Below are 21,994 nucleotides of genomic sequence, written 5' to 3'. Positions count from 1 at the left end.
AAATTTACAGTAGCTAAGATGGTCATGTGATGTTAGTGCATGTAAAGCAGAAGAGGCTGGTGGGGGTGGGAGTTTTTGGAGGATGGGCTCAATGTAATAAAGGACACAGTATCAAGCATACAAAAACCACATGTTTGACGCCGTTCCACTTATTCTATCCATTACAATACGACCATATTGTAAGGCAGGCCTAATTTCAATAAAGTGCTCACCTCGGTCATCATGAAGCTCTTTGAAGGCTGGTCATGGCCCACATTAAGGCCAGCAGGCCAGGCACACTGGACCCACTCCAACAGATTCATGGAATATACTGTTTACATTGATTTTTCACACAGCCGTAACACATCTGGACAAGAGGAACATCTACGTGTGTATGCTGTTAACTACAGTTAAGCATTGTTCCTTTCAAGTTGAAAGTGTGTGTTTGCCAGCAACAGCCCCAAAACATCACTGCTCTAGAGGAGATCTGCATGGAGGAATGGGCCAAAATACCAGCAACGGTGTGTGAAGACTTACAGAAAACATTTGACCTCTGTCATTGCCAACAAAGGGTATATAACAAAGTATTGAGAAACTTTCGTTATTGACCAAATACTTACTTTCCACCATAATTTGCAAATTCATTAAAAATCCTACAATGTGATTTTCTGGATAATTTTTTTCCCCTCATTTTGTCTGTCATAGTTGAAGTGTAAATTACAGGCCTCATCTTAAGTGGGAGAACTTGCACAATTGGTAGCTTACTAAATTTTTTGCCCCACTGTACATGTACAAATTACCTTGACTAATCTGTATCCCGTACATTGACTCGGTACTGTTGTACCCCCTGTAAATAGCCTCGTTATTTTGAGTTCCAATTTTTATATACTTAAAAAAAAACTTCTGTAAATATTTTCCTGGATTCACTTCGCTAGCAACAATGAATATATTTAGTTATCAACAGACTTCTCACAATAGCACATTGGTAGTAGTCAGTGACATATCAAAGCTAAGTAGGACTGGGGGTCAGGGTTAGGGGTTAGGGGTTGGGGTTGGGGTTAGGGTTAGGGGTTAGGGTTGATTAAAACCCTGGATGGGAGACCATGATTTTTTTGAAATCCAATTCATTTTCCACAGATTTCACATCACAATACGTTGACAAATGAAATTGAAAAAACATTGATTCAAAGAGTTTGTGCCCAATGGGAAGAATCATTTGAACAGCTTTCTTCTACAGCGTTTGAAGGACAGGAAAGAGCGTGGAGATGTGGAAATGGACCGCTAGGAAGAAGGAAAGGAGCTGAGTGTAGAGGGAAGCAGTGTGGTGAGGAAGATAGGCGTTAAGTACAACAACAAAAAATAATAACGTACTCCAGTAGTTCAGAAATGTACCCTGATGAGACTGAGGATGAATTACAGTACCTGTGGTGGCAGGTGCAGTGAAGACCGTCGAGTTTGAGCCTCGTCCAGTGGGAGTGAGATTTTTGGAGAGAATGGACCCTTGCCTTCTGGCTAATCCAAATGTGGTGTCAGGTTGGGTGGAGAAGAGGTTGGGGACTGTTGAATCGGTAAAAGTCACTCGAAGTGGACTTGTGATGATTTTTTTGGTGTGTCTTCTGCCCAGAGGGACAGGGCGCTCCGTACCACACGCCTCGGGACAAGACGTGACTTGCTTTGCTCTCCGGAGCAGGGCGCCATTGAAAGGAGTAATAACTGGGGTGGAACTATGTGTTAAGAGGGATCATCTGAAATTGAAGATTCCCAGTGTCTGCGACACCCATGGTTTGGTGCCACACAGACCTGGTGGAGAGCCTGCTGAAATAGAGAAGACACTGAGGTCGTTTGAGTGGTAAGGCGAATGCAACCGACTGTAGACAAAAGTTGAGGATTGAAGTCGGGGGAGGTGCATCTGCGAAAACTTGTGGTTTTCCAACAGCAAGGCTCAGTGCAACATGCCAGTGTTGCCATTGCTTATAAAAGTTGTTCTTTATAATGTTGAAATAAAAATGTCTCCAACCTCGATATCAAAAACTGAAAATCTATCAATCAAATTGATTTATAAAGCCCTTTTTACATCAGTAGATGTCACAAAGTGCTTGTACAGAAACCCAGCCGAAAACACCAAACAGCAAGCAATGCAGATGTAGAAGTACGCAGGCTAGGAAAACTCACTAGAAAGGCAGGAACCTAGGAAGAAACATAGAGAGGAACCAGGCTCTGAGGGGTGGCCAAAATAAGTGTGTACATTTTACAATAATTTGGTGAGAGAGCCTCAAATATCACTTCATTTTTACATATCCACTGTAAAGGCCTACGTGAATTACAGCAAAGTTAGTTCCTGTTTGACACAAAAACACCTTAATCATTGGTTGACAATAAAGCCTCCCACAATGCAGGCAGGCGATGGCCGCAGGACGAAATTGTTGAAGAGGAACTGCTGAAACTTGCAATCGACTGCAGTCAAAACTTCATTAACTGTGATCACATGATTTTTATAAAGTAATTTAGGCGCAAGTCTGACAATTTTTATCACCATGATGCAACACACTTTGAAAGGTGGTGACCAATGATGGTCACTGACTTGACAAAAGTGATCAGCTCGAACACGCCCACTATGTCCTGCTGAGTTTTGATGCAGAGTCTGAGAGCTTTTGTCCCGAACTCATTACAGTGTTTTAGGTGCCAAGCTTGTGGTCATGTTGCAGCAGTGTGTAGGAAGGAGATGCCTTAATGTGAGAAGTGTGCAGGAGGGCATGAGACAAAGGAACGTGCAGTATCCCTGGAAAAAGCTGTGTTTGTTAACTGTAAGGGTACCCATAGTGTTGGAGATCAGAAGTGTATGGTGAGAGAATGGCAGGTTGAGGTTGACAGGATCAGAGTAGTACAGAAGGTGTCGTATGCTGAGGCAGTGAAGAGAGTAGTAGAGGAAGATGGATCCAGGGCGAGAGATCCTAAGAGGCTTCCTATAAGTAGGTCGAGGCCAGTAGAGAGTGATTGGAAAATCTTGTGATTTGTTAAGGTTGACTTCTTAACATTCATAGCAATGGTTATTAATTGTACCGCAGAAATCACAGAAAATAGATGTTGTGGTGGCAGCTGCAGTTGAACGATATAGTGTCCTGTTCTCCGAGGCTGCCGGCGGCCAAGTAGTGGAATAGCGGTGAGGTTGTAATGGGTGTAGGGCTAGTTGGTAGGGCAATTTTTCTCCTCTTTTCTTTTCCCTCTTTGTGTCACAAAATGTAATGAATTCACACTACAGAACAGTAGGTAGACACAGCCCACACAATAGGTGGCGGCATGCACCTCTAACGAATGTTTGCGGACCGCCGTAATAATATATAAGAAGAAGCGTTGTGGCCGAATCGCAACTGTGGTGGTGCTTGGGAAAGATGGCGGAAGTGGATGATGAGTTCGAATCCAGCAGCGCGTCGAAAAAAGTTGGTGAAGACGAATGTTCAGAATGGGCAACAGCAGTATTGAAAACTGGAACAAAAAGAAAATAGTCTAAAATTGGAGTGGAGGATATGTGTATGAATGATAATGAATCACTTCTTATTGGGATGCATATGTGGGAGACATGTTTATTTATGTGTCGAAAATGGTGAAGTATGCGATGGGAAAAGTGGAGTCTGTCAGAGTGACCAGGTGTGGTCTTATTTTGATTAATTGTATTTCTGAAGAACAGATGAAGATTTCAGTGAGCCTAAAAAGAATCTGGACAACATAAGTCTTGTGTTTTGAACTTTGGAGTAGAGCACCCGTCAAAGGAGTTCTCTCAGGGGTGACGATGGAACCCCTGAATATAATTCCTGGTGTGGTTGGTGCCCCGCTGGGTGAATGGGCAAAAATAAGAAAGTCTGTCGGGTCCTGTTGTTTTTTGGTAAAGAGCAAATACCAACGCATGTGAAGCTTGGTTATGTAATATATGCTGTAAGAGCTTTTGTCCCGAAACCATTGCAGTGTAAGAATTTAAAAGAATTTGGCCATGTTTCAAGTGTGTACAGATGGACAGAGTATATTGAAGAATGGTGTGTAGAAGGACGACAGTGTTGCATTTGTGGTGCCGATCATGATCCCGAGTTCCTGGAGTGCCCTGTAAGGGTGAAGGAGATTCAGGTGGCAAAAGTTAGTGGTCAATCGAATCTCCTATGCGGAGGCGATTCAAATAATTGAGAAAACTAGTGAAGTTATGGTAGTGGACGCACCCTGTAGTAAATGTTTGCTCCCAGTCAAAAGATATCATGTGGATTTGTGGCGTTCATTGCCACAGTTATAAATTGTACGGCACAGGTCTCAAATAAATCAAAGACAATTGACATCATTGTGGCTGCGGCAGAAAAGTGTTTGTGACTTAAGGATTTTACATGTGAATACTTACAAGGGGTACTGCCGCCGGAAGACCCGCCCTCCCAGGTTCCCCTTGCGCATGTGTAGGGATCAGATCTGTTTTATTATAGTTTTTTATAACAGAAAAGTTGTTTGATTTAGTTTATTTATTTTGGTTTTGGTAGCTTGGTCGTTTTTTCTATATATATTTTGGGGAATCCTGTTTCCATCCCACACAGTAGGTGGCGGGAATGCACACTAAATTCTGCAATCGTCAATATTCCAAAGAAGAAGAATCTGTGAAAAAAACATTAATTTCGCTCCCAGATTTGTATACTGCAGCTACTGCTTTTTGAGCTCAATACAATGATTATCTGGAGATAAGTAAAGTTCTTAAAAAAAAAACATTCTCTGAAGAAGGTAATTCCGCACTGCATGGGCAATAGATAGTGAGAAGAGAGTATTAATGTAAAAGATCTAGTGGACATAGTGGTAGGCAACCTTTTCGGTTTTACGGTAGAAATGTTATATATTGCATAGTTTTTAAGCACTACTAGCCGTTTGGGAGTCAAATGAGCGGCTATTTTAGGTCAACAGAGCCAAACGCCCCGGAAGTATTTTTTCAAGGGCAGGGCGGAAGCGGATCGGCTTCGTCTAACAGATTCACCTATTCCAGTATGTAACAACACAACGTTGAAAACAGATTGCAGTGAGACAAACGTTTTATAATATTTGAAAAATTACGACCGAAATTGCTAGCTACTGGCACGCGCTGATACTTGTTCTGAATTGGATTTGGTATCACAGCGTTATCTTGATTATTGGCCATGCATGCGTATTGTTTGTAAGTGGTATGTCTAGCCTATTTACCGAGACATTGTTAGATTAGCTTGCTACTACCTTTAGCTTGCTACTATCTAAAGGTCATGTTTGGGCTGTAAAGTTGTATCTAGACATTGTCCCATTATGTCATACATTTAGTTCAAAAGGAAAATTAACTAGTTAAAGTTCATTCCTGCTGGTGAAAAAGCAAACGTTCGACAGCTGTCTGATGCATCAGTCTACAATAATCAATAATGTGTTTATTTCACTTTGCATAATAAAGCCCCAAGCTATGTTTCTTGCGAGTTCAATTCCGTTTGCTCATGTTTTAAAAATAAATACGTATCTTTTTTGTATTATTTTAAGGATATAGTGACAGGTAGAGAAGGAGATACAGAGAGTAGGGAACGAGGTGGGATTTGTAACCCCATTTCCAGGTGGCATGTGTGGTCTGGAGTCAGCAGTTCTACTACTACACCAGACTCCGGCACCAATTTGCTTATGTTTGTGAACTTTTTGTCAGTGAAATGATCCCCTCTCTCTCTTCCCCATCTCTCCTAGCCTGATCGACCCATTCGATCAGCTCCTGCCGGACCATCGTCATGACTTGAAGAACTGTCCTGTTCCCATTGAATCATGAATGACAAGCTGGTTTTCCTGGGCCTCCTGTACTTTGTCCAGGGAATCCCCTATGGGCTCCAGTCCTCGCTGCTCCCCGTCTACCTCCGTGGGGCGGGCCATTCCCTCACACGCATCGGCCTGACCAAAATCCTCTACTTCCCCTGGGTGCTCAAAGTCCTCTGGGCGCCTCTGGTGGACCGTGTGGGCACCAAGCGGCTCTGGCTTGTGGCTACTGTCTCAGGCCTGGCATTCACCTGCCTCTCCAGTGCCACCCTGTCCCCAGAGGCCCACATCTGGGGCGTGGCGGGGACACTACTGGCCATGAATGCCCTGGCGTCGGTTCAGGACATCGCAGTGGACGGGGCCGCTGTGGGACTGCTGAAGGGCCGTAGCGAGCTGGGCCTGGGCAACACGGCCCAGGTGGTGGGCTACAAGGCCGGCTCGGTGTTTGCCGGGGGTGGGCTCCTGGCTGTGATTGATGTGGTCGGGTGGGGCCCTATGTTCATGCTGTTGGCCTTTGTGTACTTCGGTGTGGCGCTGTTTGTGTGGGGGGCCCCCGTGCTGGATGATGAGCTGTTGAGGGGCCAGGCAGAGGGGAGGAGGGGTGTCCAGTCGGACGCTGTGCATCCCTGGAGGGTGTGGCGGAAGCTGCTGTCAGTACCTGGGACGCCCTGGACCATAATCTATGTTCTCACATACAAACTGGGTAAGTCTGCTAGTCTGTCTGACAGCCATGCACACTTGCCTATTGTACCAATTGGAGAAGTAGCTAAAAGTCCTAACACTAAACCTCAACTCTCAGCCTAATCCACTGTGAGGCTACTACATGCATAAGAAACCCACTATGTCATAAATGACTAGACCGTATGCCAAAACATGTTTTCTCGTAGTTGTCCAAGAGATCTAGGCTACCATCTCATTGATGTGCGGTGCCTGTGTTGAAAAGCACAGAGATAAATCTACATTGAACAAAAATATAAACGCATCATGCAAACATTTTTATGATTTTACTGAGTTAAAGTTCATATAAGGAAATCAGTCAATTGAAATAAATTCTTTAGGCCCTGATCTTTGGATTTCACATGACTGGGAATAAAAATGCCTAAAAAGGCAGGGGTGTGGATGAGAGAACCAGTCAGTATCTGGTGTGACCACCATTTGCCTCATGCATCGCAACACATCTCCTTCGCATGGAGTTGATCAGGCTGTTGATTGTGGCCTGTAGAATGTTGTCCCGCTCCTCTTCAATGGCTGTGTGAATTTGCTGGATATTGGCAGGAACTGGAACACGCTCTTTTACATGTCGATCCAGAGCATCCCGAACATGATCAATTGGTGACACGTCTGGTGAGTATGCAGGCCATGAAAGAACTGGGACATGTTCAGCTCCCAGGAATTGTGTACAGATCCGTGTAACATGGGACCATGCATTATAATAATAATAATAATAATAATACATTATCATGTTGAAACATGAGGTGATGGCGGTGGATGAATGACACGACAATGAGCCTCAGGATCAGGTCACGGTATCTCTGTGCATTAAAATTGGCATCGATAAAATGCAAATGTATTCATTGTCCATAACTTAAGCCTACCCATACCATAACCCCACCACTACCATGGGGCACTCTGTTCACCACGTTGATATCTGCACACCGCTCGCCCACACGCCATCTGCCCGGTACAGTTGAAACCGGGATTCATCTGTGAAGAGCACACTTCTCCAGGGTGCCAGTGGCCATCGAAGGTGAGCATTTGCCCACTGAAGTCTGGTACGACGCCGAACTTCAGTCAGGTCAAGACCCTGGTGAGGACGACGAGCATGCATATGAGGTTCCCAGAGACCTCTTCTGACAGTTTGTGCAGAAATTCTTCAGTTGTGCAAACCCCCAGTTTCATCAGCTGTCCAGGTGGCTGGTCTCAGACGATCCCGCAGATGAAGAAGCCGGATGTGGACGTCCTAGGCTGGTATAGTTACACGTGGTCTGCAGTTGTGAGGCCGGTTGGGCGTCCTGCCAAATTCTCTAAAACGATGTTGGAGGCGGCTTATGGTAGAGAAGTGAACATTCAATTCTCTGGCAACAGCTCTAGTGAACACTCCTGCAGTCAGCATGCCAAGTGCACACTCCCTCAACTTGAGTCATCTGTGAGATTGTGTTGCGTGACATTTTAGTGGCTTTTTACTGTCCCCGGCACAAGGTGCACCTGTGTAATAATCATGCTGCTTAATCAGAGATGCTCACTTCTTGAGATGCTCACTAACAGGGATGTAAACCAATTTTTGCACAACATTTGAGAGAGAAACTTTTTGTGCATATGGAAAATGTCTGTAATCTTTTATTTCAGCTCATGAAACATGGGACCAACACTTTATATGTTGTATTTATTTCTGTTCAGAATGTATTGTTTTACTATATCTATGTTGAATAGTCCTGTCACGTCATAATCTATCTCCACTTTGAAAAGCTTTACTGAATATAGTATAGCCAAAGTTTCATACCATTTAAGGATGACATTTTTTCATTTAAATGACTTAACACATTCTCAACTCATTCTCTAGGTAATTGGGGATTGGAGCGTATTGATTGGGCAGTATCTGTTTGAGTTCTATGAGAGAACATGACAAAACCTTCCGGGTTGTATTCATTAGTGCACTACGTCGCAAAGCCTTTTGCAACTGAAAACAGAACAAGCATTTCTTATTGGACAAGCTCTGATAATCCCGTCCTGTGTAGTATTTACTAAGGCAGGCAACAGAACACATTTTTAGACGGTTTGCAATGATGAACACAATTATGCGTTTTATATTGGTCCAATCCAAGTAATCCCCTCGCTGTTTCAGTCAGTTTTCTACAGTTTGGTGCCTAAATGAACACTACGCAGTCCCATAGCCGCTTTTGTGAGGTAAGGAAGACTTGAGAGAGGCCTTTTCTCCATTCGGCTGTGGTCTCATTTCTAAACACCAGATGTCTCTGTTTCCATACCATAGACTAGAGAGCCCTGCTCATCTTGTTGATGAATGAAGGGAATGGGGTTATTACCAGGGATTTGGTAGTGAGTCCAGAACCTACTAAAAGTCCCGTTCTTAGAAAATATGACACTTTGAGCTGTGTGAATAGCATTTATGTAGAAATCAACAGGTATGTATTAGGCCTAGTGAGATGTTAGGAATGTTGTCCTTTTTAAACCAGTTGTTTTGTAGTTAATATTTGCAAGATACAAATATTTATGGTAAACAGAGTTTGGTGTTTGGTAACAGAAGGAGATTATGTAAGGATTAGGCCTGGAGTGTCTTTGTGTCTGTGGCTCTTTTTTTTTTTCACGGAAAATGAAATGGAAGACGCAGCATCACACTGGTGTTTGTGTGGGTGGTGGGAAAACATGCTATTTTACATTTGCTTGTGTGTGCAATTTTTGTTTTTCCTGTGTGTGTGTGTGTGTGTGTGTGTGTGTTTGAGAGAGTGTGGTAGGGTTGTCATGGTAATCAGATGTGCCCAGGCAGACCCTAGACAGGACCCCTCCATGACACTAATCCATATGAGGGTTCACCAGCATCATTTCCATATCATCGTTATCACCACTGTCACCTTCTCCATCGCAATCAATGCCATTATCGTTAACATCATCATTAGGCCCAGGATGATACCATCATCGCAATACTCGTTAGTATCGTGTCATGGAAACAAAACACGAAGCGTATTTAACTTCTTTAGGAAAACAGCTCTAATGTTGGAAACAAACATCATGTTGTCATCCAGAGTCACATGTATTTATTTTACAAGCTGTAGCACATATTTTAAATCACGCAGGTTCAAAGAATTTGGTCTGCTTCGTATTTCAATGTTTAGCCGTGGAAAAAATATTGTGATATTGGTATCGTCACAGCCCTAGTAATCATCATATTAGTTTAGTTGTTCGCTCTTCTATTCAGACTGAAAGGTCAGACTGTTTGCGTTTGTGTGCGACTTTCGGGTGAGACTCGACAATGCGTGTGAACGTGAGATGGTATTACGTATGTGCAAGGGTGTGTTCGTGTGTCTAACTACATGCACCCCCCAACACACACACACCTCTCAGACCCCTCTCCCACACACTCTTAATGAACACAGTGAGTTTTCTGTGGATGGATGTTGTAGTGTGGAGGCAGGACTGGTGTTGGGATGGCATGAGGAGATATTGTGTTTTTTCTTTATTTAACCGGGATTGGCTCATTGGGATTTAGGCAGCACCAAGTCATTACAAAAATTACACACAAACAACATGAAAAACTACAAGTAATCTAGTAAAAACCATAGAATTCACAAGAGTATAACAAAATCAAAATCAGCAAATTAAAAACATTGATAGGTCAGGGAATCAGTCTTTTGCGTGTGTCTGTGAGAAGACAGCATGGGCGATTCCTCTGGGAAGTGACCGGGTGGATGGGGTGGGGGGTGGGATTAGATGAGACTGCCCCCGTCCTGTCCTCTCCCCGCCATACACAGCCGTAGGTTGGATTAGGAGGATCGCCTGTGTGACACAGGAGAGATGATGGCAGAGCGTGATGAGGGGGCAAGAGGAGGGTTTGAGGTTGGTAAGTGGGGGGAGAGAGTAGTGCAGGGTGTGGGGTTTAATTTCCAGAGAGAAAGAGGACTGCAGGGAGGCTGGAGGGGGCGATGAATTAATGAAGAACCACCACATGGTGCCCAGAGATGCATAGAAAGGGGTGGATAAAGGCAAAGAGGCCTAAAAGAGAGAGGACAGTATTAGGATGGTATAACATTACTTTTCCAATACTGTGGGTGGGGTTCCCCCAGAGGTTTTATTTGTAAAGCAAACCCACCAGTGGCCATGTTTGGTTGTCCATAACACTGCTCCCCTGGATTGCCTTTTCAGTGTTCGCTTGCTTTGTCAACCCAACTTGTTGACAATACCAGTCAAAAGTTTGGACACACCTACTCATTCAAGGGTTTTTCTTTATTGTTACTATTTTCAACATTGTAGAATAATAGTGAATACATCAAAACTGTGAAATAACACATATGGAATCATGTAGTAACCAATTGTGGAGGCCAGGTCATCTGATGCAGCACTCCAACAATCTCCTTCTTGGTCAAATAGCCCTTACACAGCCTGAAGGTGTGTTGTGTCATTGTCCTGTTGAAAAACAAATGATAGTCCCACTACGAGCAAACCAGATGGGATGGTGTATCGCTGCAGAATGCTGTGGTAGCCATGCTGGTTTAATATTGCTTGAATTCTAAATAAATCATAGACAGTGTCACGAGCAAAGCACCCCCACACCACCTCCTCCATGCTTCACTGTGTGAACCACACGTGGAGATAATCTGTTCACCTACTTTGCGTCTCACAAAGACACGGCGGTTGGAACCAAAAATCACAAATTTGGTTTCATCAGACCAAGGACAGATTTCCACCGATCTAATGTCCATTGCTCGTGTTTCTTTGCCCAAGCAAGTCTCTTCTTATTGGTGTCCTTTAGTAGTCGTTTCTTTGCAGGAATTAGACCGCGAAGGCCTGATTCACACATTCTCCTCTGAACAGTTGATGTTGAGATGTGTTTGTTACTTGAACCCTGTGAAGCATTTATTTGGGCTGCAATTTCTTAGGTGCATTTAACTCTAATGAACTTATCCTCTGCAGCAGAGGTAACTCTGGGTCTTCCTTTCCCGTGGCAGTCCTCATGAGAGCCAGTTTCATCATAGCGCTTGATGGTTTTTGCGACTGCACCTGAAGAAAGTTCTTGAGATTTTCCACATTGACTGACCTTCATGTTTTAAAGTAATGATGTCCCTTTGCTTATTTTACCTGTTCTTGCCATAATATGGACTTGTATACCACCCCTACCTTGTCACAACACAACTGATTGGCTCAAACACATTTAAGAAGGAAAGAAATGCCACAAATTAACTTTTAACAAGGCACACCTGTTAATTGAAATTCATTCTAAGTGACGACCTCATGAAGCTGGTTGATAATGCCAAGGGTGTGCAAAGCTGTCATCAAGGCAAAGGGTGGCTACTTTGAAGAATCTCAAATATAAAACATATTTTGATTTGTTTAACTTTTTTTTTTTCGGTTACTACATCAAATCAAATGTATTTATATAGCCCTTCTTACATCAGCTGCTATCTCAAAGTTCTGTACAGAAACCCAGCCTAAAACCCCATATAGCAAGCAATGCAGGTGTAGAAGCACTGTGGCTAGGAAAAACTCTCTAGAAAGGAACCGTTAGAGGAACCAGGCTATGAGGGGTGGCCAGTCCTCTTCTGGCTGTGCCGGGTGGAGATTGTAAGAGGGGGGGCGCCAACCCAGACAGGAAGATCACGTCAGTGACTCAACCCACTCAAGTGATGCACCCCTCATAGGGACGGCATGGAAGAGCACCAGTAAGCCAGTGACTCAGAGAATCCCAGTGGAGAGAGAGGAACTGGCCAGGCAGAGACAGCAACGGCAGTTTGTTGCTCCAGAGCCATTCCGTTCACCTTCACACTCCTGGGCCAGACTACACTCAATCATATGACCCACTGAAGAGATGTGTCTTCAGTTAAGACTTAAAGGTTGAGACAGAGTCTGCGTCTCTCACATGGGTAGGCAGACCATTCCATAAAAATTGAGCTCTAGGAGAAAAGCCCTGCCTCCAGCTGTTTGCTTAGAAATTCTAGGGACATAGATTCCTTGTGTGTTATTTCATAGTTTTGATGTGTTCATTATTATTCTACAATGTAGAAAATAGTTTTTTTTAAAAAAATTAAAAAAAACTTGACTGGTACTGTACATCATTGGTCAGTACATTAGTAGGGCTGCCAAACAAAAACCATTGATTTCAAAGTTTAACAAACCATACAACTCTATGCACAAAGATTACGTTGAACAATTTACACATTTACTGTAAGAACTTTGCAGATGCAATGTTTGATTACAGAATTACAGTAATGCCTCCCTCCGTTTATGCGACCACGTTTCCAGAACTGTTATCCATCTGCTCTGAATTAAGATTGAAAAAATGCCTGCAGAAAGAATAAGCTATGACACTTCGAATTTGATATTTTTTTGTTTTAGTTATTGAACTGCAGTAGGTGAAGTGGATTTACATCCGGTAATGGAATTACATCATGGGTCTCTGATCTGTACTTTATAGAAATGCATAATTATGAATATCATTCTCTTCATGGTGATGTATCCTGAATAGGTACACAAAGGTAGAATTCGGCAATATCCTTATTTTGCATATTTGACTATTATACTCACTGGCTTTTGGTTGGTCCGGACCAGATCAAATCTGAAACAATCATAGACGTACTGTGTTTCACAAGTGTTTCACAAGTTTGGACATCACAGTGGAGTTCAGTACAGTAAAGTAGATGTGTACTTTACAGTACAATACAGTACATTATACTACGGGATGGGCACGGTTAGTCGAATATCAAACAGGCATTTGTGTTCCAATACTTACGAGTTAATTTTTGCAAGAAAAAAACAATTCTAGGCCTATTTTTAACACTGCGAAGGCTTTTTCTAAATCAAAACATCCATGTGACATTGTTACACACAAAGATATACCATGACATTTCAAATTATTTGATTTAATAAAAAAACTTCATTGTAGTTTTTATGACGTGCACAGTGCGCCCCATTTAAATAAATAAAAATCAGTAGCCGACCAGTGGATGTGTGCAGCTTGTTGCTTATGTTGGCCAATCAAAGGGATAAATGGGCTCAATGTGTAGGAAGTGGAGTGAGAGTTCACTAATGCAATGCAAGATGGAATAAAATGACTGTTTTTATATGAAGGGGGTTTGAGAGAAAGCGCAGCATGTGGCCTCAATGCCCGAGAAGCTGGTGTTTGGAGGATATATTGGCAATGGGGTTGTCTCGGGTCGGCAAACCTTGCCAATATCTCCTCCAAACACCGGCTTGGAGGCTATTATCACTTTTATACAACGGGTTACCAACATGTTCAAATAATGACTAGACATTTTAATGAACGTTCATTTGATAGTATGAATAAATATATGTCATCCTTCCACAAGGTATAGTCCCGACACATCTAGGGTTGCTTCCTAAGCCTACTGGTCGTTTGTCCGTTTGCCACAGACGCGACCCTGTCGTTTTCTTTTTGTTCTGTATCTGTGGACGCGACCCAGTCGTTTGTTCTAAATGTTCCATTGCCACGCTGGCTGGCAATGTTCTTATCCCTTGGTTGCTAGCTAGCCAACTACGGCTAACTTACAGTCACGTCAAACAGTGCAGACAGAATAACAACAATATTTGCATTTGTTTAAGCTGTTTTCTAGTGACATTTATTTGGATACATCCATAATAATGAGATAGTTAGCCCAGCATAGAAAATGTGTTTACTCGTCAGGACACTTTTGTTAAGAGGAGCTTGCTAACAACACAACGAACACAATCGCATCAAACGGAAGCTGGAAACACCGCAAACTAGCTGTGCTGATTCCGACTGGCTGAGAAAATCTGCCTGCCTGTCTCGTCCCGACTCCCGAAACATTCATTACTATGGGACACCTGGAGATCCATCTAGAATTTTGAAACCATGTTGCAAACGTCGGACAGACCGACAGCAACGTTTATACAAATCTCCACTGTTGAAAACCAAATGTTACTCTAAAAGAAAAGAGATAATGTCTAGATGCTTTTTATAGTGGAGACCAATTTTATAAAGTGTCTGGCTGGCCTGATGAGACAATGGATTGCGCAGTCAGATGAAACCGAGTAAACAGTCTTTTTAATGTAATCGATTTAGCTGGTATTAACTTGTGGAATAGACACCGGCTGGAATGCGGTTTTTACCCATCGGCATTCAGGATTAGAACCACCCGTTGTATAATACTGTACATTACTGTGCTGTCCTAACTTGTGAAACACCGACGTCTATGATTGGTCCCCCAGGGTGGACTGACCAAATGTCAACTACTTTTCAACGTCCGTGTCAGTCGCTACTCAGTGGGTGAGGATGCTTGTTACAAGAAATGGAAAGAGGATGGGTGGTAGGTGTCATGGTATCAGTAAGAGCCGGGAGTGGTGACATGCTTTGACCACCAGATGACAAAAAGCGAAAAGAAACCGGTAATGAGCTGAACATACCAGTATGCCAGTGGAAGGGAGGACTGTAGCAGGTGACCCAACTGTGGTTTGTGACTACTCTGTCCCATTGTAGCCAATTCAATTGCAGTAATTCCGTTACTGGTTTGTTTTTTTATTAACAATTATTACTTTTGAATCACTTCATCAACACACTTGTTATCAGTAAAAACACAACTCATCGGTAGGTTTACCTTTTACTTCTGTGAACTTTCATTATACTTCCTCCTCATGAGGGAGAGAAATAGGAAAAACGTCTTTAAACAGAATTACAAGGCACATGGCAATGTTAACTAAACTTACCAAAAGCAAATCATTTCTACAGAACTAAATCTAAGTGTTGATATTAGTTGGCAGGGGTTCTAAACATGTATGTATTTATAATACCTTTTTCTGGTAGATTTTGTCCAAGACCCCTTTTCCATCTGTTTTACCATAAATCAAAGCCATTGCTTATTACACATTTTTGGGTATGAAAATGGTTTAAAAATGTATATACTATATGCCTTAATTTCTCAAAAATATAGTCTCTTAGCTTTCATTTGACACCCAATTTGACATTGGAGTAGGGTTCTATTGCATCGACAGGCATGACTCAGACCCGTACTCTACACAGACCTGTGCGCCATAACCAATCAGAGCTCAAGTAAGCCTATATGTAAATAGCCATTGCCATATATACAGTGCATTTGGAAAGTATTCAGACCCCTTCACTTTTTCCACATTTTGTTGCGTGCGGCCTTACTCTAAAATTGACGTTTTATTTTTTATAATTCCATCTACACACAATACCCCATCATGACAAAGAAAACAGGTTTTTAGACATTTTTTCAAATGTATTAAAAACTAATACCTTATTTGCATAAGTATTCAGACCCTTTGCTGTGAGACTCGAAATTTAGTGCATCCTGTTTCCTTTGATCATCCTTGAGATGTTTCTACAACTTGATTGGAGTTCACTTGTGGTAAATTCAATTGATTGGACATGATTTGGAAAGGCACACACCTGTCTATATAAGGTCCCACAGTTGACAGTGCATGTCAGAGTAAAAACCAAGCCATGGCGATCGACGGAATTGTCCACGGAGCTCCGAGACAGGATTGGGTCGAGGCAAAGATCTGGGGAATTATACCAAAATATTTCTGCAGTATTCAAGGTCCCCAAGAACACAGTGCCCTCCTCCATTCTTAAAGGGAAGAAGTTTGGAACCACCAAGACTATTTCTAGAGCTGGCCGCCCGGCCAAACTGAGCAATCAGGGGAGAAGGGCCTGGTCAGGGAGGTGACGACAACCTGTTGGTCACTTTGACAAGAGCTCCAGACTTCCTCTGTGGAGATGGGAGAACCTTCCAGAAGGACAACCATTTCTGCAGCACTCCACCAATCAGGCCTTTTAATTGTAGAGTGGCCCGACGGAAGCCACTCCTCAGTAAAATGCACATGACAGCCCACTTGGAGTTTGCCAAACTCCATCTAAAGTACTCCGACCATGGAGAGAAATATTTTCTGGTCAGGATTGAACTCTTTGGCCTGAATGCCAAGCGTCACATCTGGAGGAAACCTGTCACCATCCCTACGGTGAAGCATGGTGGTGGCAGCATCATGCTGTGGGGATGTTTTTCAGCGGCAGGGACTGGGAGACTAGTCAGGATTGAGGGAAAGATGAATGGAGCAAAGTACAGAGATCTTTGATGAAAACCTGCTCCAGAGCGCTCAGGACCTCACACTGGGGCGAAGGTTCAACTTTCAACAGGACAACAACCATAAGCACACAGCCAAAACAATGCAGGAGTGACTTTGAGACAAGTCTCAATGTCCTTGAGTGGCCCAGCCAGAGCCCGGGCTTGAATCCAACCTGACAGCGCTTGAGAGGATCTGCAGAGAAGAATGGGAGAAACTCCCCAAATACAGGTGTGCCAGGCTTGTAGCGTCATACCCAAGAAGACCCAAGGCTTTAATCACTGCCAAATGTGCTTCAACAAAGTACTAAGTCAAGGGTCTGAATACTTTTGTAAATGTGATATTTAATTTTTCTATTTAATACATTTGCAAAAATGCTAAAAACCTGTTTTTTCTTTGTCATTTGTCTGATTCTCTGTAACAATGGTACGGGAATAATAATGCATTTTATTTTGTAAAGTGGTGTTTTGCATCAAACACATTTCCAGTCACCTTGTCTGAAACTTAAGTGGATAAACAGGTTTTTTTTTTTTTACATTTAATTTGACCTTTATTTAACCAGGTAGGCTAGTTGAGAACAAGTTCTCATTTACAACTGCGAACTGGCAATTGTCAAGCCCTAAGTAGATTGTAGGCCTACATTGAACAACACACATTGGCTGCTACTTCTGTAGCTCAGTTGGTAGAGCATGGCGCTTGTAACGCCAGGGTAGTGGGTTCGATTCCCGGGACCACCCATACGTAGAATGTATGCACACATGACTGTAAGTCGCTTTGGATAAAAGCGTCTGCTAAATGGCATATATTATTATTATTATATTACTGTAGGCTGAATGATAGAACAGCTATTTCCAGGTTAAAATGTTATGGGATGCATTTTCTCTTGTTTTTTTATGGTAGGCCTCTCTGGTCGGCCTACATTATGATCAATAGCCTACTTGGCCACTGTTAAAACGTATAACTTAAAGCGGGTACAGCCTCAGTGTTCACAGTAAATGCCCACCGGAAGTGGCACAACATTTTCATGAAGTTCAAGTTTGCTTTCAGCAGACCTGAAATTTGGCCCCGTGCTGAAGAAAATGAGAGGGAACATTTGGTTATAGTTCATGTAGTTATGGGAGTAAAACATAGTTGGTAACATAAGAGCATTGCAGCAAAGTGACCCATCTGGGGGTTGGGGTTCAAGTTGCCTTGCTTTTACCCTTGGTCAATAGCCACACACACAGTATTTTTTCCCCATGCTTCACCCTAGTCCTTTAGGGGGTCAACAAACTCTGACACCCTGCACACCTGTAGGGATAGCTGTTAGTGTGTCAGTAGGGCTGTTCAGGCGAGTGTGTGTGGTCTCTCTTCCCTATGGATGGTTTATGTACTGTAGATTTTGTGTGTTTACTGGTTCTATCTGTATCGTGTCCCCAGGGTGTGTTGTGTCTTGTTTTCTCCCAAGTGTCTGTGATCCCCTCTGATCCTGGCCTCTTCTGTCTGAGCTTCATGTGACCACTCTGTGATCCTTCTGTGTCCTCATTGACCCTTCAACCCCCCTCCCCTCTCATGCTGATCCCCCTCCTCTTCTCTCAATTCAAATCAAGGGGCTTTATTTGCATGGGAAACATGTGTTAACATTGCCAAAGCATGTGAGGAAGATAATATACAAAAGTGAAATAAACAATAAAAATGAACAGTAAACATTACACACAGAAGTTTCAAAACAATAAAGACATTACAAATGTCATATATATATATATGTGTGTGTGTGTTGTAACAATGTACAAATGGTTCAAGTAAACAAGGGAAAATAAATAAGTATAAATATGGGTTGTATTTACAATGGTGTTTGTTCTTCACTGGTTGCTCTTTTCTTGTGGCAACAGGTCACAAATGTTGCTGCTGTGATGGAACACTGGAATTTCACCCAGTAGATGTGGGAGTTTATCAAAATTGGATTTGTTTTCAAATTATTTGTGGATCTGTGTAATCTGAGGGAAATATGTCTCTCTAATATGGTCATACATTGGGCAGGAGGTTAGGAAGTGCAGCTCAGTTTCCTCTCCTCTCTCTCTCTCTCTCTCTCTCTCGCTCGCTCGTACACACACAAACACCTCTCATTTTCCATCAGCAACTTGTCAGCCCTCCTCTGCCTGCCCCCCTGCACCAAATTCCTCACCCTCTCTCGCTCTTTATTTCTCCCTTTCCTTTCTCAAACCACGTCTGTTTCTCTCCCTTACCCCTTCTCTCTGTTTGTCCATGTTTCTCCCTTACCCCCTTTCTCCCTTACCCTCTCTCTTGCTCTTTCTCTGTCTGTCTGGTCTCGTCCGTCCGTCCGTCCGTCCGTCTGTCCGTCTGTCCGTCTGTCTGTCTGTCCCCCTCTCAACTAGTTTCTTCTTTGTGGATGCCTAATGAAATATCCTCTGAAAATGACAATTGTTGCTTTGAGAGTATTTATATAAATGAATAATCAGCCTTGTTGTGTTTGTCTGCATGGATTTTCAGCACTGAACACTGTGAAGACCGAACCACAGAATCAAGACATGGGTGTAGGAAGTATGAACTGCAACAGTAGTCTGTGGTTTATTAGACATTATAAAGGCTTATAGTGCTTATAATGGGTTTTTAAACCATTATACCTGCAGGCTCTTGAAGGGCAATCTGCAGTTCCATTAACAGTAAAGCGTTCACCCCGTCAGTGTTTTGTTAAATAGCTGAGCGATGGGGTTGGCGAAATGTAGTCGCTCTCAAATGTATAGAATTACAAGGACTGACCATCCATGAGTTCCACATTTATAATTATAACCATATTTTGAGGCTAAACAGTGTTGAAGACCTACATTGCCTACAAACAAAGAAGTCAATCAAGCTTATATTTTGGGATCTGATGGGGTACGACAATTGAACTAAGCCCATGAGTTATAAATTATATTCTTCAGCAATCAATGGGTGTATATCAATCATTTACAAGTCAAAAAATGAATGTGGAAATCACAGACTGACCATTTTATGTGAAGTCTTGCCGTAATTACAAATGGTCAAACTACCTACACCGTTGGATGTTAAAACGTTTCCCAGGTTTAAACTGATGATGGTGAGTAGTAGAGTAGATGAATAGCTGTTGATGTTAGAGCTGCCTCGTAGAGACAGACATAGGAGATGTAGATGAATAGCTGTTGATGTTAGAGCTGCCTCGTAGAGACAGACATAGGAGATGTAGATGAATAGCTGTTGATGTTAGATCTGTCTCGTAGAGACCGACATAGGAGATGTAGATGAATAGCTGTTGATGTTAGATCTGTCTCGTAGAGACAGACATAGGAGATGTAGATGAATAGCTGTTGATGTTAGATCTGTCTCGTAGAGACAGACATAGGAGATGTAGATGAATAGCTGTTGATGTTAGATCTGCATCGTAGAGACCGACATAGGAGATGTAGATGAATAGCTGTTGATGTTAGATCTGCATCGTAGAGACCGACATAGGAGATGTAGATGAATAGCTGTTGATGTTAGAGCTGTCTCGTAGAGACAGACATAGGAGATGTAGATGAATAGCTGTTGATGTTAGAGCTGTCTCATAGAGACAGACATAGGAGATGTAGATGAATAGCTGTTGATGTTAGAGCTGTCTCGTAGAGACAGACATAGGAGATGTAGATGAATAGCTGTTGATGTTAGATCTGTCTCGTAGAGACAGACAGGAGATGTAGATGAATAGCTGTTGTTGTTAGAGCTGCCTCGTAGAGACCAGACATAGGAGATGTAGATTCTTTTAAAATTGTATTTATTTATTTCACCTTTATTTAACCAGGTAGGCTAGTTGAGAACAAGTTCTCATTTACAACTGTGACCTGGCCAAGATAAAGCATAGCAGTGTGAACAGACAACAACACAGAGTTACACATGGAGTAAACAATAAACAAGTCAATAGCACAGTAGGAAAAAAAAAAGTCTATATTCATTGTGTGCAAAAGGCATGAGGAGGTAGGCGAATAATTACAATTTAGCAAATTAACACTGGAGTGAAATGATCAAATGGTCATGTGCAGGTAGAGATACTGGTGTGCAAAAGAGCAGAAAAGTAAATAAATAAAAACAGTGGTGATGAGGTAGGTAAATTGGGTGGGCTATTTACCGATGGACTATGTACAGCTGCAGCGATCGGTTAGCTGCTCAGATAGCATATGTTTAAAGTTGGTGAGGGAGATAAAAGTCTCCAACTTGAGAGATTTTTGCAATTCGTTCCAGTCACAGGCAGCAGAGAACTGGAAGGAAAGGAAGACAAATGAGGTATTGGCTTTAGGGATGGTCAGTGAGATACACCTGCTGGAGCGCATGCTACGGGTGGGTGTTGCCATCGTGACCAGTGAACTGAGATAAGGCGGAGCTTTACCTAGCATGGACTTGTAGATGACCTGTAGTCAGTGGGTCTGGCGACGAATATGTAGCGAGGACCAGCCGACTAGAGCATACAGGTCATCAGTGGTGGGTGGTATAAGGTGCTTTAGTAACAAAACGGATGGCACTGTGATAAACTGCATCCAGTTTGCTGTGTAGAGTATTGGAAGCTATTTTGTAGATGACATCGCCGAAGTCGAGGATCGGTAGGATAGTCAGTTTTACTAGGGTAAGTTTGGCGGCGTGAGTGAAGGAGGCTTTGTTGCGGAATAGAAAGCCGACTCTAGATTTGATTTTAGATTGGAGATGTTTGATATGAGTCTGGAAGAAGAGTTTGCAGTCTAGCCAGACACCTAGGTACTTCTAGATGTCCACATATTCTAGGTCGGCACCATCCAGGGTGGTGATGCTCGTCGGGCGTGCGGGTGCAGGCAGCGAACGGTTGAAAGTATGCATTTGTTTTTACTAGTGTTTAAGAGCAGTTGGAGGCCACGGAAGGAGTGTTGTATGGCATTGAAGCTCGTTTGGAGGTTAGATAGCACAGTGTCCAAGGAAGGGCCAGAAGTATACAGAATGGTGTCGTCTGCGTAGAGGTGGAGGTGAATAGCTGTTGATGTTAGATCTGCCTTGTAGAGACACACAGGAGATGTAGATGAATAGCTGTTGATCTTAGATCTGCCTCGTAGAGACACACAGGAGATGTAGATGAATAGCTGTTGATCTTAGATCTGCCTCGTAGAGACACACAGGAGATGTAGATGAATAGCTGTTGATGTTAGATCTGCCTCGTAGAGACACACAGGAGATGTAGATCAATAGCTGTTGATCTTAGATCTGCCTCGTAGAGACACACAGGAGATGTAGATGAATAGCTGTTGATGTTAGATCTGCCTCGTAGAGACACATAGGAGATGTAGATGAATAGCTGTTGATCTTAGATCTGCCTCGTAGAGACAGACACAGGAGATGTAGATGAATAGCTGTTGATGTTAGATCTGCCTCGTAGAGACACACAGGAGATGTAGATGAATAGCTGTTGTTAGATCTGCCTCGTAGAGACACATAGGAGATG

The 21,994-nt window shown here is 42.8% G+C and overlaps 1 protein-coding gene across 7 annotated transcripts in view; it reads left to right on the top strand.

Annotated features, from left to right (window-relative positions):
• The first annotated feature begins 1,294 nt into the window (after positions 1-1,294).
• The window catches only part of mfsd3 (major facilitator superfamily domain containing 3), a 38,256-nt gene continuing 17,556 nt past the window's right edge, over positions 1,295-21,994 (top strand). Inside the window, exons 1-2 of one of the 7 annotated variants that reach the window (XM_035735571.2) lie at positions 1,295-1,828; positions 5,689-6,454. In XM_035735571.2, the coding sequence (XP_035591464.1) occupies positions 5,764-6,454 (691 nt within the window). In that variant the 5' untranslated portion in view covers positions 1,295-1,828; positions 5,689-5,763. Of the gene's footprint in view, positions 1,829-3,264; positions 3,417-4,588; positions 4,726-4,868; positions 5,157-5,688; positions 6,455-21,994 lie in introns of those variants that run through there. The other 6 variants (XM_035735572.2, XM_035735573.2, XM_035735570.2 and 3 more) reach the window with 6 other exon arrangements.

This window comes from Oncorhynchus keta, chromosome 25 (assembly GCF_023373465.1).
Source record: "Oncorhynchus keta strain PuntledgeMale-10-30-2019 chromosome 25, Oket_V2, whole genome shotgun sequence".
Classification (NCBI taxonomy): domain Eukaryota; kingdom Metazoa; phylum Chordata; class Actinopteri; order Salmoniformes; family Salmonidae; genus Oncorhynchus; species Oncorhynchus keta.
This window is presented reverse-complemented; position numbering and strand designations above follow the sequence as displayed.